We start from the raw sequence: 18,623 nt of genomic DNA on the forward strand, positions 1-18,623 counted from the left end.
CGTGGTACGTTTGGCTAACAATCCATTCTCGCTAGCGATCTCCCTTGAACTCTCCCCGGCAGCTCCAGTGAATGATGTGCAGCAAAAGCTGCACGATGTACACCAGATCTATCGTGCAAGATCTAAAGATTTGCATATTTGCGATAGCAGACAGACGCATGCACGTATATGGGAGATCCGTGGTACATGCATCAGCGTTTTTAAAAATAAAAAATTAATGACACAGATGCACGAGTGGATCAGCGAGATCGGTCTGAGCCTCTGTGTTAAAAAAAATGAAGGCCAGTGAAAAAGATGGCATTCCCCTCCCCCCCAAAAAAAAAAAAAAAAACTCAACCAACCCCGGGCTTTTTGTGACCCAGTACTGGTTGTGCTAAGTACAGGAGACAAACAACATAGTTGTCCCCTGTATTAAGCACAACCAGCACCAGGCTATTCAGAACCAGCCCTGGTTGCCAAAATACAGGGGACAAACTATGTAGGGGTCCCCTGTATTTAGCGCAACCAGCACTGGGCTCTGATATGGTCCTGGTTATGGAAATACAGGGGACAAAAAGCGTAGGGGCCCCCTGAATTTGCCATAACCAGCACCAAACTTTCTAGCGGGGGGTAATGCCACAGCCAGGGGGAACCCTTGTACCAGGTCCCCTGGCCAAAGCATTACCCCTGACCGCTAGTCAGCCCAGGCCGGGGATCCCTGGGGCTATCTCCGGCACCCCTGGAGTGGTGGGTGCTGGATTGAAAGTAGTGTAAATGAAAGAGTTAAAAATATTGTCTTTTGCAGTAGAACTACAGGTCCCAGCAAGCCTCCCCTGCATGCGGGTACTTGGAGAACCACAAGTACCAGCATACGGGGCATTACGGGCCCGCTGGTACCTTCCACCGCAAAAATAAATATTAAAATAAACACATGATACACACACTGTGAAAGTAAAAGTTTAATAAAACATACATGCACACACATGCACACTCACTATCTCACGTACTCACCTATATATACCTGTAACTCTACTGTATGTATCCCTACAGTAGTGATAAGTCAAATGGTTCACCTGGCTGTGGCATAACTCCCCCGCTAGAAAAACTTTGGTGCTGGTTATGGCAAATACAGGGGGCCCCTACGCTTTTTGTCAACTGTATTTCCATAACCTGGACCGGATCAGAGCCCAGTGCTGGTTGCGCTAAATACAGGGGACCCCTAGGTCGGTTGTCCTCTGTATTTAGCACTACCAGTACTGGATCTCCAAAGCACGGGGCTGGTTGAGCTTTTGGAGGGGGGGTGGGGGGGATGGCACAGATGGATCTCACTGATCCGTCCGTGCATCCGTGTCATTGACACACAGATGCATGTATCACGGATCTACCTGATCCATGCATGCATCTGTGTCGGCCATCACATCGTTCAGTGTGCATACACACGGGATGATGTGTGCCAAATCGTGAAAGACAGGTTGCTGATCTTTCTGTATGTGGAAGAGTTCAGCGACCACGATCAACGACCAGCGGGAGTGCACATCGCATCTTTGTCATGCTAACACATGGCACTTTTTAAACTATTTGTCGTTCCAATCTATCGAAGATGGCCAAATCGTTTAAAAAATCGTACCGTGTGTGGGGGCCTTTAAGGATTACTGAACCCATATTATCTCAGGGTTTGGAAAGACTTCATTGATTAGGTGACCATTACTGTACAAGGGAAATTCAGTTTTCGATACTTCTTTTGAATCGGAAGTATTGGCTGACGTTTTGGGTCAACCATTTTTTTTCCACCTGGTACATTGCATTATGCTTTAGTTATAAATGTCTGAGGGATAGACCATGGTGGGCACAGTGTCGATTTTGGTTGCAAGAGGCCAATGTTTTCAGTCTGCGTATGCGTTTGATTAGCACTGCACATGCAGTTAGTACTGGGGGATGCAAAATGAATTTGGATATAGAGAGAGACAATTTTGTTGGTCCTTCCTGGGTGGTAACAGGGATGGCTAGCTTGATGAGGGTATGTCACGGATATGTCACAGCTAGCGACTGCATCTGTTTCGCATTTGCTCTAGCACCGGTGGACATGTTCTGTGGGACAGTCTGAACAACCATTGGGCAGCTCTAATGTCAGATGGTGCAACTGAAGTCTGTCCGCTGCTGTGATTTACAGTATTCGCAAAGTGGAGGATTGTCTCTGTACGAATCCCATCAGCTGCAGCATTAGCATAAAGAAGCAGTCACGTTGCATAAAAAGACGCAGTCATGACTGTATTACTGTCCACCTTTAAATAAGGCCCTGAATTATACTCTAGCCAACAGTGTATTGCCCTGCATTACCCACTAACTGCCAGAATTCAAGCGTCTGTACAGTACAGTAGTAATCATAATTGAGTCCGTACTGTGCATTAGCCATCAGATTGTGGTCTATATTATACACTAGCTACCCATTTGATGAATGCTTTATACTTGACAACAAGGCTAATATTTTAAAATTGTATCTCATTGTTTTTCACGTTTTCTTAAATAGTAACTAATAGATGGGACTAAGCAGCTGTAATAGAGAGGAGCAATTTGGATTTCAATATTAGGAGTTACATATATTGGGGCCCATTTGAATAATGAATTTGCATTGCGTATGCTAAAAAACAACGCGCACACTACTAAGAGAATGCAGTGTCAAACGCAGTCTGATCACATGTACAGTTATGACCAAAGAGGCGAAACAGGGATGTGATGGGCGTTTTTATGTAGGCAAAGGTCTGTAGGGTGTGTTGAGGCAAGTGCGGGTAATGCAGACTAGAACATAAGCGTATATATGCCTCTTATGAGGTGCATCTTTTACACCTAGTATAGGGCAGGTGCGTGTACTCACTGATGTCAACTAGTAAATCTGTCACATATGCTGCCTCTGCAGAGGAGTACGCATCTCATGGTGTATATACCTATGTGAGAAAATATGCAATGTCAGAGCAAGTTTCTTTCTAATTAAGATAAATAATTTATCTGCATTATTATAAAAAATGATGTTTGGACTAATATAACATATTAGGTTTGGCTTGTAAATACAAGTGATACATTCCTCCTGTTACATGAATACAGAATATTATTAATTGCGGTGACTTGTGGTAGTGATGACATATGGAGACAGTCATCACCTTAGTTTTACACTGTGTGATGTCTCTTCCAGATGATGGCAAACTGTCTTTTGAAGAATTCCAGAGTTATTTTTCAGACGGGGTTCTCAATAATGAGGATCTGCGCAAAATGTTCATCCGAATAGACAAGCAGCAAACCAAGTAAGTAATAAATTACTATATGTGAGACTATTATACGAAAATCCAGTTTTATCAGTTGCTGCAATTACAATGTACTAAGACACTTATAGTGTAATGACCAAGCCTAAATTTACATTCCTCCTCCCTCCATGCACTTTTTCTGTGACCCTTCTTAAGGCGGATACACACTAGACCAGTGATTCCCAAACTTTTTCGAATCACGGCACCCTAGAGTATCAGCATATTTTCAAAGGCACCCCTTGGTCAAAAGTTTCTTATTGAGATATTCAACAAACATTAAATGAAGTCAATTGTGCTTATATGTCACCGTTCAGTTATGTGGTAGCTGACAGGGTAGCACTTTTTTTGTCCACATATTTTTTGATTGGAAGTCATTAGCACTGGTTTTGCCCATCACACTGACTAGATATCATTTTATTGGGTACTGGACCACCAACCCGATGCACCCCTGGAAGTGCTCTGAGGCACCCCCTGGGTTCACTTTTATCATCTAGTGCAGCGGTTCCCAAACTGTGTGCCGTAGTACCCTGGGGTGCCTTGGGACACTTGCAGGGGTGCCACAGGTTGGTGGTCCAGCATCAAATCAAATTATTTATGGTCAATGTAATATAAATATGTGAACAAACAGAAGCACAAACCTGTCACCCACCACATAACTGAGCCTAAGGATGACAGGTAAGCACAATTTACTTCACTTTACTACTTCACTACATTTTTTTTCTTAATTTCTCAATAACAAACTTAAACTTAGGGGTGCCATGAAAACAATGCTGATACTCTAGGTCGCTGTGACTCAAAAAAGTTTGGTAACCACTGGTCTAGTGTGTATGAGCCTTTATTCACCGTAGGGCTCCTAAACAAACTAAGAAGGTTCTCATCAGTGTAAACTAGAGTATTATGTTTATATTAAATTACCGATGCACATAGCCAAGGCTGAATGTTTCTATCATGTATATAATTACTGTTTACATATTGTAAACATATTATACATAGGGCCGTATTCAATTAGTGGTGAAAAGCCGTAATCCGCCGAAAAAGTATCGCGGATGACGTCATTTCACCAGGCGGAAACTTTCCGCCATATTTAATTGCAAAGAACTTTCGGGTACGAAAATTCAATGCAACGTAATAGGTGAAAAAGTTTCGCCTATGAATACCCGGCGGAAAAAGTGCAGAATATCGGTTTTGGGGTGCAAATGTGCGGAAACCACTCTGCACCCTTTGGACAGACCCCCAAAGGTTAACTGCGTCAAAAAATGCAAAAAAAAAGGGGGAACACCCCAAAAAAAACATTGAAAAAGGGGGCGAAAAAGTGCAATGTTGGGGTACAAACTTAAAAACTAGCGAAATATGTTTTTGGGGGATCTGCAAGTATGGGGGAGGTGTTTTTTTGATTGCAGGTGCTTGCTGAAGGTGCGTTTTAACATTTCACTTTTGCGTTTTTAACCATGGTTGCACCCATTTTCATGTACCCCAAATTTGCTGGAACTAGTTATTTTCACCAAAAAAACTACTAAATGTTATTCTTCACCACTTAAAGATGCTATATAGAGGCAATTGAAATCACTTAAGTACCCCAAATAGCTCCAGGAGGGCTAATCGGGGACATCTATACACATCCCCAATGTTAGTGCATCTTTTGGTAGTGTCAGGCTGATTTCCCCAAAACTGCCAGCACTTTTCGCCTGTTTGGTTTCAGTGGGACGCGTTTTTGCATCCTTTGGAATGGAATACGGCGAATAGCAGGGGCACGCACGAACAGTTTCCACGGCTAAAACATGCAAAGTCGGCGAAAAGTGCGGCATGTGAAAAGTACAGAACTTACCGCGTCTAATTGAATACGGCCCATAGTTGGAACATGTACACATATATTTCCTAAATATGTGACATATTATGTATTGTATATGTTACAAATGACCTTTACAGAACACTCAGCAGTGTGGCTATTAGTTAGAAATGGCTTAGTACCTGCGTAGAACTGATTGCCCACCATTGAACAACAATGCAATTTCAGACAGAATCCAAAAACATGGCACCGCAACGCAAGCACTCAAGAGGTGTAAGTTTTAGTGATTATGAGATTGTTGGAATCAGTGGGTTCCATTTTCATATTTTTATGAGCCTAAAAAAATTAGTAATATTATAAAGCACGTTTCACTTGTAGGAGGCCTCAAGCCAGTGTATGGAGACTGGCTTGAGACTTATAGGGTTAGTAATAATACATGATATTCTGAGAATATGCAACATTATGTAATTGTACTGGGTGTTTGTTTACAATTTAAAAGCAGTATTTAGTTTGCACAATAGGATGCATATTCTTGTATATTGTGTCTGTGGTGGGCAGTGGCTCGGGGCCTCCTGCAAGTGAAATACCCTCTATAACTAGACGCCAATGGGCAAAGGACCTTGTGTGGTGTCAGGTAGGTGATTTGAGGGCTAGCCTTATTTGGGTTCAGTATATTTGGTCAACATTCATAATCTGAAATGGGGTAAATGTCGACATGGTCATAATGTTGATAAGGCATTGTTCAGGTAATCCTAACCATAACCCAAACACAAACCCTAACCTCTAACCCGAACCTCTATGTCGACTTGTCATATGTAGATATTTTTTCCATGTTGACATTTTGCAGATGTTGACATGTTAGATGTCGACATTTCAACCATGTTGACATCATAACATTAGACATTTTGAATGTTGAAATAGTGAGTGTCCACATCATGCCTGCATACCCATGGGTGTAACTACCATAGGTGTAATGGGTGCAGCTGCTATGGGGCCCAGAGCTGAGGAGAGACCATCATCCTTGTCAAAGGTACATGTGTTATATACATTTTTTACCATTGGGTGGTATATAGAGGCACTTACAGACTTTTGCTATGGAGCCTTCCAATAACTAGTTACACCCCTGTGGTCCTTTATTCCAGCTGGAAGATGCTTTTCTAAATAGTGCTTAATCTCTAACTGAAGTGAAGGGGGCCTATTTGTTCGCTGTCATGTAGAAGCAATATACCTCATAAAACACTGCATTTAGCTACGGTACGTTATAATTTATTTGCCCCTGTGTGACAGGAGAGAGGTACTCACTCTACCACATTACCGGGTGCGGCACCTCCAGACCCCTCGCATGAAAAAGGGGATATGGCTTTGTGTTGTCAAAGCCACGGCCCTTGGTTTGTCCTGTGTTGGGGGCATGACCGCGTGTCACACCCCCCATTGTCATCACGCAAGGAGCTTGCCCAGCACTTCGGGAGTTGCTGGGAAGCCCCCAGCCTCTCCAGACACAGGGGTGGGGTGGGGGTGGATGGATGACGCACACATAGCAGAGTAGCTCTGCTATTTTGGTGTCAACCTCTCGGATGGTGTCACCCAGTGGGGCCTGCACCCCCCAGGCATTGACACTGCTCTTCAGCGTGAAAGTGATTTAGCACTGTGACCTCTAGTATTTTATCAGACATCACCCTAACAATGGATGAGATGTTTAAGCAGTGGCGTCATTCCCTGCACTGACACCCAGTGCGGCGAGGGACAAAAAGGAGGAATGGCCTTGTCGACAGGGGGCGTAGTCTCATTGGCAGGGTGCGGAGCCTTGCGTTATCACTTGGGAGAGGTGGTGGTGGTGGGGGGTGCCGGACTGCCCTGAGTTCAGTGCTGGCCCACTCACTGTGACAGGAGCTGAGTGCTGCACTAAATGCTACAATGCAGCACCCGACTCCTGTCACTGAGGGCCGGGGGAGTCGGCACCTTGATGTCACCCCTCGGTGGGTGACACCCGGGTGCGGCCTGCACCCCCCTTGTGATGCCACTGTGTTTAAGTCATTTGCTGTTTGTATAGTTGTGAAGTTTAAACATTGTCTGTGTCATTAAACTGCTTGATTTTGCATTACATGTGTGAAATGTGATACTGTGCTGTAGCTGCAATGCAGCTCCATTCTATCTGCCCTACTGTACAATATCTCCCTTGTGCCAAGAAAATTATTTATATCCAGATATCATTTACATTCATAGTTCAACATTGGTCCAAATTTTCCAAGAGCTAGCCAAAATTGTTTCAAAACTTACTCAAGCGTGGGCAATATTTTAAAAGCCTCAAAAACAAACATTGAATTATTGTGAAGTCAGTCTATCCTGCTTCTTTGCAGAGTTTATATAAGGCAATACAGCAGCTACTTGAATATGGGCACAGACATATATCAAGAAGTCAAATAACAATGGGTTTTCAATCTTGCCCATATGGGCTGGAAAATAGCCCGGAAACCATATTTTCATATTAATACTTCTCTCTCCTGGAGCAGCATGGAAAGTGACATGACAAGGCTAGAAACCAGTGGTGTTGGTTTATTGATAGATAGTTACTGTTACATGCACACTGGCGATGGAGCGGAGCGAGGTTCTGTACAGCTCACCAGCTGGCGAGTGTATGCTGCAATCGAGTAGTGGTGCATGCATGTTGGGACAGCTTTAAATGCAGGTATTATTCAAGTGTCTCATATGAGAAAGTAGGAGACTTCTGTCTCCCACCATGTCACTGTCTCCCACCATGTCACTCTCACACAGTAAATGATGGCTGCTGTCAAATGTGCAGCAGCACATCAGGTCAGACCTCCCTGCAGACTCTGGGTCCTAGTGCCCAGCATGTATGCAGAGTGAGGAGACAGTGCAGGAGTGCTTTGCTTTCTAACAGCAATAGCCCTATCCATGGTGCAAAAGATCCATCCAGTTACAGATTTTACCTAAGGGCTACAGGATTACAGCCCCCTCCTTCAGTAAAATCCACCACTCCCAGAGAGAGGTGCACTGGCTTTATATTGGAAGCCCTTACTTCTGCTAATCAGAAGCCACACTGTCAGTCCCAGGGGGAGGTTTTCTTTCCCCCTGGGACTGCCAGTCCGGATGGCCATTAATAGAAATGCTTCCAATGTGAAGCTGCCTCTGCTGCTAGAACTCCTGCGTTACCTGTCTTCTAGGAGATGCAGCAGAGGCAGACCTTTAAAAGCCAGGTTTTGTGAGCATGCACATTTTTTTATTTTCTTCCCCAGCTAGATTTTTTTTGAATACGCAAAAAATAATTATAGAGTCTTGGTCGGCGTAGACCTGAATTGCAGCCTGGGCAGCCCTCCCCCCATTCAAATCATGTTACCATTTAGTAGTTCTTCTCTTATTATCTCCAGACAGTAACACCCTATAGTACAGATAGCATTTGGAAACCCAGAGGGGGGTTCTGTGGCGTAGATTGTCTTCTCCCTGACATCAATTAAAAAAGGGGTCTTCTGATTTGGGGGCCTATGTATCAAAGCTTAATGAGAGATAAAATTGTGAGAGAAAAAGTATTAACCAATCAGCTCCTAACTGCCATATTTCAAACACAGCTTGTAAAATATAAGTTAGAAGCTGATTGGTTAATGCTTTATCTCTCACAATTTTCTCTCTCTCTAGTCTTTGATAAATAACCTCCATTGTGCGGTAGTTTATCTTTTTTTCAAAATGGTATGGTGTGTTCAACTGCAATATTAATTCTACACATTTTTTGTTTCATAAGTACATAAAAAAGGAATGCATTATAATATTTCAAGTGCAGATTCAAGTGCAGATTTTGTTATCAAAACCTATATGTAGGATCCGTCTTTTTACTGTTTTGGAAAGGTAGCTTAATGCTAAAAAAAGATCCACAAGTGTTTCTTGGTGGTAGTTAGAAGGAAAGTGCACACAACTGCTTTTAGTTCAGTTTCTTGCAATAGAAATAAATAAAAAACAACAACATTTTGTTTTGCCATTTTGGTTAGAGAGAACGAAAAAAAATGTGTAATTTGTGGGGGTACTACCTAAATAATTACTGATATTTAATGTGACCAGCCCAAAAATTGCCATAAGTTCAGCAGTGAAATGGTTAATATTTAACCTACCATTTGGCATATTTACATTTATTATTATGAGTGAGAACTGGCATACTGTAGCTGATCAGGTATGAAAATATGTCACGAGCAAGGAACACCATATAGTCCTAATATTCCAATGTTCTAAACTTACTGTATTAATAGAATGCCCCATAATGTTAGTAACATTGGTATCATATTAAGTACACTATTGTATTATGTGTACAGCTGTTTCCAGATGAACCAGTACATTATTTTTTCTCTTTTTATAGCCTAATAAGCAATGTTTAAGCAAAAAGAAATCATCAAATCAGGGATTTCCCTCTATCCATTTAAGTATCATCAAGTTTCCTCAGTGGTATGACTTTGCAACAGATACAGTATAAATATTGTACTGTGGGCCTGATTCAGCAAGGAACGCAGTTGCTAATACGCATGCAATTGGCCGATTGTTGCGTACTGCGCATGTGTATGCATTGCAGTGTGCGTGTGCAAAGTAGCCATATCAGGACTGCTTGGTGGGAAATGTGGTTGGAAGATAGCTGCTGTTGGCTGTGTGTACGGCCATCTATAGGCCACACCCTCAGACTGCAGTAAAGCCAGAAGTGATCCAGCTGCTGGAGCCAATCACTGAACGGATAGATCTCATCTGATTTGGCCATCCATGTTTATATCCAAAAGAAATGATGATCCTGTTATCCACTATTTGATTGAACAAGATCAGCCCATGTATGGTCAACTGGTGTATCCAACTATACAAATGATTTTGGTAATATAAGACTTATGCCCCGTATCCACTACGCGACATTACTGAGTGATTGTACGATTACAACATCGTAATCGTGCAATCGCTCAGTAATCGGGCACACATCACGCACATTAATGTCGGAAACGACCAGCGATGCGCGCTCCCGCTGGTCGTTTCCGACATCAATCATCGCCCGAACATGCTGGTCAACCTGACGATAACATCAGGTTGAGCAGGTTAGGGGATGATTGATGTGCCTATACTGAATGACTGAACATTTAGTGTAGGCACAGCATAGACTGTGAAACGACTGCACGATTGCAATGTTGGAATCGTGCAGTCGTTTCTATATCTGCTAGTGGATGTGCCGCTTTAGGGCCTCATTTATCAATGAGTTTTATCATATGCAACGAGTGATAAAACTCATTACGTATGATAAATGGTGCTCCAGCCAATCAGCTCCCAACTGTCATTTTTCAAACAGATGACCGTTATGAGCTGATAGGCTGGAGCACCATTATGATAAATGAGGCGCTTAGCTGGGTGCAGTAATATAATAGATGACTGCAATAAGACATAGAATACAATTACCACCATCTTTTCAGATGAGGATCTTGTGTGATCAGCATTTCCAAAAAGTCCATTGTCAGTGATTAAACAAAGTATTTCATCTTTCATTTCACATATTTCTAAAGAAAATTACATTCGGTATGATGGACAAAAAGATCTACATCAGATTAAACAAAAATAGCTCTAGAGCTCTATATCTTAAACAGTAGCTTTAATAAATCACAAGAGACAAGCAGCCAGAACATAATTGTGTATTTCTGATGGATTCGTGCTCTGCATTGTAATGTAAGATAAGGGATTAGTGTATGGAGAGAGGATGCATTAAAGAGAAATCATTGTAAGTTATTTGAGCCAGAAATGGAGATGCAGAGAGCATGTGAAGTTTAGGAGAGAGGGGCATTAAGCAGTCAGGAAGATAAGAAAAGAAATAAGAACAATGGATGCTAATGTTACTTGGAAAAGGAACATGATAGAACTATTGTATGTTGAAAGTACAATATAAAAAAACACCATGAAATCCCACAATAGAACAATGGGGATGTTGTCATAATGTTGACATTTACCATGTTGACATTCAGAATTTTGACATCATAATATAGACAGTCATGATGTCAACATTTTTGAAATGTTGACATTGAACATGTCCACATCTGCAGAATGTCGACATCTTCACAATTTCAATATGTGAAATGTCGACATTTGGCACTGGCCAGGCAGTAGAGGGTCACAGTTAGGTGTTCGGGATGGTTATGGGTTAGAAGTTAGCAATACTCCCCACCGGAGGTGCTGGAAGTTCAGCCGGAAGTCGTCATGACATCACCGCCAGACCAAGAAGACAAAGCTGTCCCCACTAGACAACCAGGAACCTTTGTCAACATTTAATCATAATGTAATTTCATCAGTGTCATGATGACATGATGAAATTCGGCAAATATACCACACCTGTCCAATGAGCTCTTCTTATAAATATCCATTGTGGTCCAGAAACTGGGGACAAAGAAAAGTTTTCTGGGTTGTTCTACTTAAAATATATTGAACATCTAGCAGCTGGTAAATTAACTATTAACTTTTTTTATTTTGGAATTGGCACAGCTAGCACGTATATGAAAACGTCATATGACACATCAGCTTCCAAACTGACTTCTGTGTGAAAAGGACAGAGCTATACTTTATGACTGCCCCAACCAATCTAGATGTGCCTGGAATGCTTGGTCTATGCATTTTGAACCTAGTTCGCCTTCTGGCACCTAAATTACCTAATATGCTCCTTCTAACCGTATCCATATGCAGATACAACTTCCACTCATGTCCTACCTGGCATTCTGAGTTGCTGCTTCTCCCAAATACAGTAAAGTGGACATGTTTGTCTACATAGACTGATTTGGTGTGTACAGTAGTACTATTAGAACATGCTTTTATAAATATGTTCTATAATGTGGACACAAGGGGCTGATTTACTGTGAAATGATGACAAATTTGTATAGGTGCAAAGATATTAGTATTTTCAGTTGAATGCAGAAACCTATGTCCAGATGTTACATGCAAAACTCATCATCATATACTCAGTTATAAACTTGCCAATTTATTTAGGTGTAGAATTTACATTTTCTTGAAAACAAATTTCTAGATCCATGTAACGCATAATAAAATGCATCTCAAAGGGGTTACTTAACTAGCGTCTGTGTGCCCTTACTATGCACTAATATGCTAACACTAAGTGCAAGATGTATGCAGCTCTTAAAAAATAATCAGGGTTGCCCTCCAACTCCAGCCCTGCAGTGTCTCTCCAGGTCCAGCCATCCCCATTCTGTCTCTCCAGCCAGCACCCACCCCCTGTGTCTCTCCAGCCAGCACTCCTTCTGTCTTTCCAGCCAGCATCCCCTCTGTCTCTCCAACCATAACCCTTCTGTCTCTTCAGCCAACACCCCTTCTGTCTGTCCAGCCATAACCCTTCTGTCCGTCCAGCCCTATGCTGTCTCCTTAGCCCCAGCTAGTCCTCTTCTGTCTCTCCAGCCATGCTTTGTCTTGTCTACAGCCATAGCCAGACCCCGATTGGTCGCTATGGGAAACATCTCCATTTCTAAAAACCCGAACTTTAGTAAATATACCCCTTTATGTCAAGTGCAAGTCTGTGCGATTCTACATCAGGGCTGCAGGTACCTCCAAGTCTTGCTTTTAGATGCTTGTGTACATGTCACACATTTTTGGAAAGATGAAGACTATGGGCCTAATTCAGCAGCAATCACAACTGCGATTACGCACGCAATCGGCCGATTGTTGCGTTCTGCATGTGCAACGCAGTGCGCGTGTGCAAACACTCCTGCAATCGGGACTGCAATTGCAGTGACTATGCAGACCCATCGCAGAATGATTGACAGGAAGTACCGTTCGGGGGTAGTGATGGGGAGGGGGGGTTTGGCAAAATGCAGGCATGCCAGCGCGTTTGAACGCCGGTGCAAGGGCATGCATATATTAGCCACTGTGATGCCCTATGCAGCTGGTGTACTCAGTGCGTGCGATGAGGTTAGCAATTCCTGAGTAAGGTCAGACCTTGTGCAAGTGTGCGTGAGGCTGCGATTGTACTCGATGTTACCGATGGTTTTGCAGTCTTGCTAAGTATTATGGATGTGTGTAAGTTAAGGTTAGGCTGCATATGGCATAGCGATCGCAGACATTAGCATATCTTTCCAGTGAGACTGTGTGCGTTATTGCTATAGCAATCGCAGTTGCAATCCGTACTGAGGGCCTGATTCAGAGCCGCTCGTAAGCGGCCGCTCGTTCGCTCCGAGCGATGTTCGCACATCTGCGCATGCGTATGGGTCGTAATGCACATGCGCCAACCAGTCATTGCGGTCGGAAATCATGTGTTCGCAAAATAGCGAGTGCCTGCTAATTTGAGTGACGGGATGAGGTGTTTGTGGGTGGTAACAGGGGAAGGTGCTTGAAAACGGGGAGTGGAGATCCGAACGCAGGCGTGCCAAACGGTCAAAACGGGCATTTTAAGGGTGTGCATAATTAACAAAGCAGCGTCATCGGCCACGTCACTTGGTTGTCTCTTAGCCTGAACTGTTCGCATGATTGCGGTAGGAAAATCCAACCACAAGCACTGCGAGCAGTTCAGACGCCTTTCGATGTACTCGATTAATCTAATAAATAGCGGAGATGACGTATGATGTGAGCTGCCAGGGGGCGTTTTTACAAAATAGCGAGCGCATATTTCGTTCGCTCGCTCAGACATAGAGGTGTCAACAGACCGCAAAGAGCAAGCGCTCTATTTAAATATCCGGCCCCTTTTTCTGAACGAGCGAGCGCAAATAGCGTCCGGCTCTGAATCAGGCCCTATATCATTTTGAGATGAAGCCTTTGGATTTCATTCTTTGGAGGTACAGGTGTTCTAAGCTTTTAACATTAGGACAGTTAAGCAAATAAACATAGGTCTTTAGGAAATGGTGTGTATTGATAATGCTGCATGGTGGTTTAATTTAGGCTGCAACTCTTGAAAAATTAGCAATGTGTTTGGAAAAAGTTAAGAATGGCTAAAAGGTGAACAGCACTGGTAGTGAGGATACTTCATTTACAAAATACAACCAGATGAAGTGTAATGTAAACAATTTAAAATAATTTATTTTCTAATAAATTAAAATTCAAAATCATCTATATGCAGTCTGAACACATATATAGCAATTAAACAAGCATTTGACATTATGCACCTTAACTCAGAATATGGGTATTCAATGGACTTTTTAAATGATGGAAATGTCCTGTTCCTATGTGACTCCTTAATAATGGACAACAATTGTTATGGCTTGGTGGTAGGTCCAAATAGGATGTACAGTCTCATACCAACTCACGATACTGAGGATCCTTGTAGATGAGCGGAACAGCAATCTCGCTGTCCTGCAAGTACATTCGTCTCCAGGAAATTATTCTCCAACACCACTCCAGGGGATTTGCCAGAGTGAGATTGCTGTTCCGCTCATCTGCAAGGATCCTCAGTATCGTGAGTTGGTATGAGACTGTACATCCTATTTGGACCTACCACCAAGCCTTAACAATTGTTGTCCATTATTAAGGAGTAACATGGGAACAGAACATTTCCATCATTTAAAAAGTCCATTGAATACCCATATTCTGAGTTAAGGTGCATAATGTCAAATGCTTGTTTAATTTATATATGTGTTCAGACTGCATATAGATGCATTTTAATTTATTAGAAAATAAATTAGTTTAAATTGTTTACATTACACTTCATTTGGTTGTATTTTGACAATTAAATATCCTCACTACCAGTGCTGTTCACCTTTTATCCATTCTTTATTTGTGTTGGGGTTGACTAGCCCTATTTTATACAGCTGCTGTGGAAAGAGTGCCTATTAGAGTGCCTGTTCTAGAAGATATCTTTATATTTTCCTTTTTGTTTGGAAAAAGTTACTGAACATGTTTTGCCAGCTGTGGAATAAATTTTGGGTTGACCTGAAAGACCATACTGTGAAATGCTTAATCTCAAGAGTACAACAGTAAATGAAACCTCACGAAGCAGACATGTAATTGGTTAGGAGAGGGATTGGTGGTGAGGAAAAGAAAATCTCAAAATTCAATTTAGGTCCATGTAGAGGAGGGAGTTATTTTGTCCACAGAATTATCTGCTGTAAATGTGAATCATGATATTGAAGTAGGCTGAGGATCACTATAACTCCTCATGTACATTTTGATCTGCAAACTAATTTTGGCACTCTGTACTACCTATACAACCAAGTAAATCTCACATGATCAGATTGCAGCTTCTAAGGAGCTACAAGAGGAATTCTAGCTGATGTTTTCCATTTGTTTGAAGAAATTAATTTATATTAAGTTGATTTCAGAATATGGATTTATTTTTACTTCAGTGTTATCATAGTTTACATTAATACCATATAACTATCCGAATACAGTAAAGGGGAGATGTACTACTGTAAGCCATTGAGAGATAAAGTGGAAAGATATAAAGTACCAACTAATCAGCTCTTAACTTTCATTTTTCAAATACAGCCTGTAAACTGACAGGAGCTGATTGGTTGGAATTTTATCTCCCTCCACTTTATATCTCTTCAAAGCCTTAGTATATCTACCCCTAAATGATCTATGTGAGTTTGAAAAGGTGCAGGTGTTGTCTAGTCACAGCATGTTAGCATTGCTACTGGGCCAATTTTATTACCTGTATGATCAAGGGCTCCAACTAACATTGAGACTAGTTGCTGACACCATATTTAGTGTATTATCTCTGCATCTCGCAGTAATACTTACTAATATACCACTGGTATTTAACATCACTTTCCAGTTCATCGATGTCCAGTGTTGTCTCCCTCTTTCATGGTGCCTTCCACTTTGTTGCTGACAACTTAATGCTGCCAACAAGCTATTGACAAATGCACATGTGCCATAGACATCTGCACATGGCGGGGTACTTAGCAAAGTCTTCTAAGCTGGAAAGACTTTTCTGGGTCCTCAATGCTGACACTCTACATCCCATGTTCTTACATACTGTATGTCATTCACAGCAGCCAGCAGTTCTCCCAAGAACATGTCTCTCTGCTCTGTGCCTCCCCTGCGCTAAGATAATATTATCATATACCATGTGAGCCAAGACCCAAGAGGGATGTATGGGACATGTAGAGACCTTCCCCTTGATTGCTACATATCCCCCATGTTGTGTAGCTGCTAACGTGGCTACTTTCTCTCTTGCTAGAACAGTAGTACCTCACCAGAGGCGTCCACTGAGTATGGTGATGCGTGGCGGAGCAGCCCGGCCCCCAAAGGGGAGTTGGTCTCGCGGGAAATCCCGCACGCATCACTCCGTGGGCGTGCCCAGCATCCCCGGAGATGCTGGGCTTCCCCCAGACCCAGAAAATAGTTCCTGCGGCTACACTGTTGGTTCCTCCTCTGTGACAGGAGACGAGTGCTGCAGGAAAATGTCACACTGCAGCACCATGCTCCTGTCACTGAGGCATTTTGGTGTCGCTCCACCAAGGTTGACACCCATAGTGATGCCAGTGGACCTGACCATAGTTAATGAAGCAGATTGCATATAGTTTATGATGAGTCATTCCTTACGGTAACCCCTCCTATACTTTATTACCTGAAAAGTTGCTTTCTGCTGATGGAAGACACAAGACAGACACACAGCTGATTCAATATTTAAATTTTTCTTTTTTTTTATAATGAAATGGCTGCACACAGTCCAATTATAACAGGAATTACCTTAATATCTCATAGATCTTTGGATATTATAATAACTTAGATTTCATTACCACTCTGAACTTATGCGACCCATAGTTGTGCTAGGACATTTATATAAAAACTCCATTTATTTATGAGCAGAATGTCTTTGTAAGAAGGTTCACTTATAAATTAGAAACATTTCCTTATAAACACTGGGGAATAATCCCTCTATATAATCTGTTTTATCGTATATATGGATTCCAATAATCGGAAACTTTTCTTTAAAACACAAATTTTAGGTAAAAAGCTGTATAGTAATTGTGTGTAAGAAACAGGGCCAGCTCTAGGGGTGTTCGACCAGTGCGGTTGCACAGGGGCGGCACCCCTCCCCAGCATCCCGATTTCAGCAGGATAGTACTGTCCCGTTGTTCCAACCGCGGGTCGAAGTGGCCCACGGGTGGTCAAATCGGAAGGCTGAGGACCCCCACCGCCGCAGCTGTGCGGCGGTGTCGGACCCCCAGAGAGTGAATGGCTGCCGCACGCATGCGCGTGGCAACCATTCACTGACGGGAGAGGGCTGGGGGAAGCCCAGCCAGTGATGGAGTGCTGGGCTTTACCCCCAGCCTGACGTTATTTGGAGGCGTGCCATGCGGGCACGCCTCCAAATAACGTCACACTGGGGGTGTGGCCTATGGTAATTAGGCCACACACCCCAAACTCGGTAGGGCGCTCTCTCAAGAGCCGGCACAGGGTGCTCAGAACCCTGGAGCCGGCCATGGTAAGAAAACTGTATTCATTTGAAAACTAGAGATGATCCATTTATATATTGTTTTCGTATATCTATTTCCATAGTTATAACTCAATATTATATATTGACTCTGTAGAAAGAGGTATAAAAATCCTTGCCTTGCAAGGCTGCAATTTCAAATCCTACTTGATATTATAGACTTGCAGTTTGGCTACTAATGTATCTGTATATCCACTCTGATATATAGAACCAGAGCAAATAGATACTTCCAAAATTGGAACCTATGAGCATTCATGCCACTTTGTAGAGAGTCTGTAAAACACTATTAAATTGCAACATGAGGAAAATTCATCCTTTAGTAACTGTTCATCTGCAGCATATGACTTGTGTGTATTTCATATCACCTTGTTGATATCAGTGTTATATCATTATAGTATAGTAGTTGTTTTTATAAAATGATTATTTTTTGCAAATCATTGCTTTTTTGTGCATTTTTTGATTGAATACTCTCGGGCGTGTGGTAGTGCCCCTACTCTGAGGAAGATATTTTTAATTAATATATACTGTACCTATAAGAAATAGGGGTTAACAGTTAAGCCTAATGTAGAAAAGATTTTGTGCGAGAGACGCTCCACACTTTCCCTATACAACACTCTTATACAATCCTTCAAACATGCTGATAATGACTAAACAATCTTCAATATCACAGAAATTATAGATATCATAGCTCCCAATCTTCCTGATTTTGATGGGACAGTCCCACATATTGCCACTGTCCAGCCGTCCCACCCATGGACCATAGTGTCTCGCGGGAAGAAAGGTTGGGTGATCACAATATAAGGGCAACCCATCAACTCAGGAAGTGCTGGACATGCCCCCAATGTAGCAAGCAACAGGGGTGTGATGTGTAGCTATGTCCTCAAGGTGGCCTGCAACGTGGACATGACGTGTATGCACAAAGTCCTGCCTCCCCCCACCCAAATGTAGAGAGGTGTGCACATATGCGAACACAATATACTGTATACAAATAGCCAGTATTACATCAAATGGAAACAATATGACATCTGATCACAGTATGGTCTGCATTTTGGTACTATACTATTTTATTCACAAGTACGATATCAAGACAGATCGGAATATTAATTTAAAGGGAACCCAATACTGTACATATAAACCATCCAGCTGCACTTAAGTCCATATTGTTTGTGCA

General features: G+C 42.3%; 1 protein-coding gene across 1 annotated transcript in view; it reads left to right on the top strand.

The window, feature by feature from the left end:
• The window catches only part of NECAB3 (N-terminal EF-hand calcium binding protein 3), a 176,054-nt gene that overhangs the window by 20,124 nt on the left and 137,307 nt on the right, over nucleotides 1-18,623 (top strand). The window contains exon 3 of the mRNA XM_088480807.1: nucleotides 3,167-3,275. Within this exon, the coding sequence (XP_088336933.1) occupies nucleotides 3,167-3,275 (109 nt within the window). The remainder of the gene's footprint in view (nucleotides 1-3,166; nucleotides 3,276-18,623) is intronic.

Source organism: Taudactylus pleione, unplaced genomic scaffold (assembly GCF_031769625.1).
Source record: "Taudactylus pleione unplaced genomic scaffold, aTauple2 ptg000256l, whole genome shotgun sequence".
NCBI classification, from domain to species: Eukaryota; Metazoa; Chordata; class Amphibia; order Anura; family Myobatrachidae; genus Taudactylus; species Taudactylus pleione.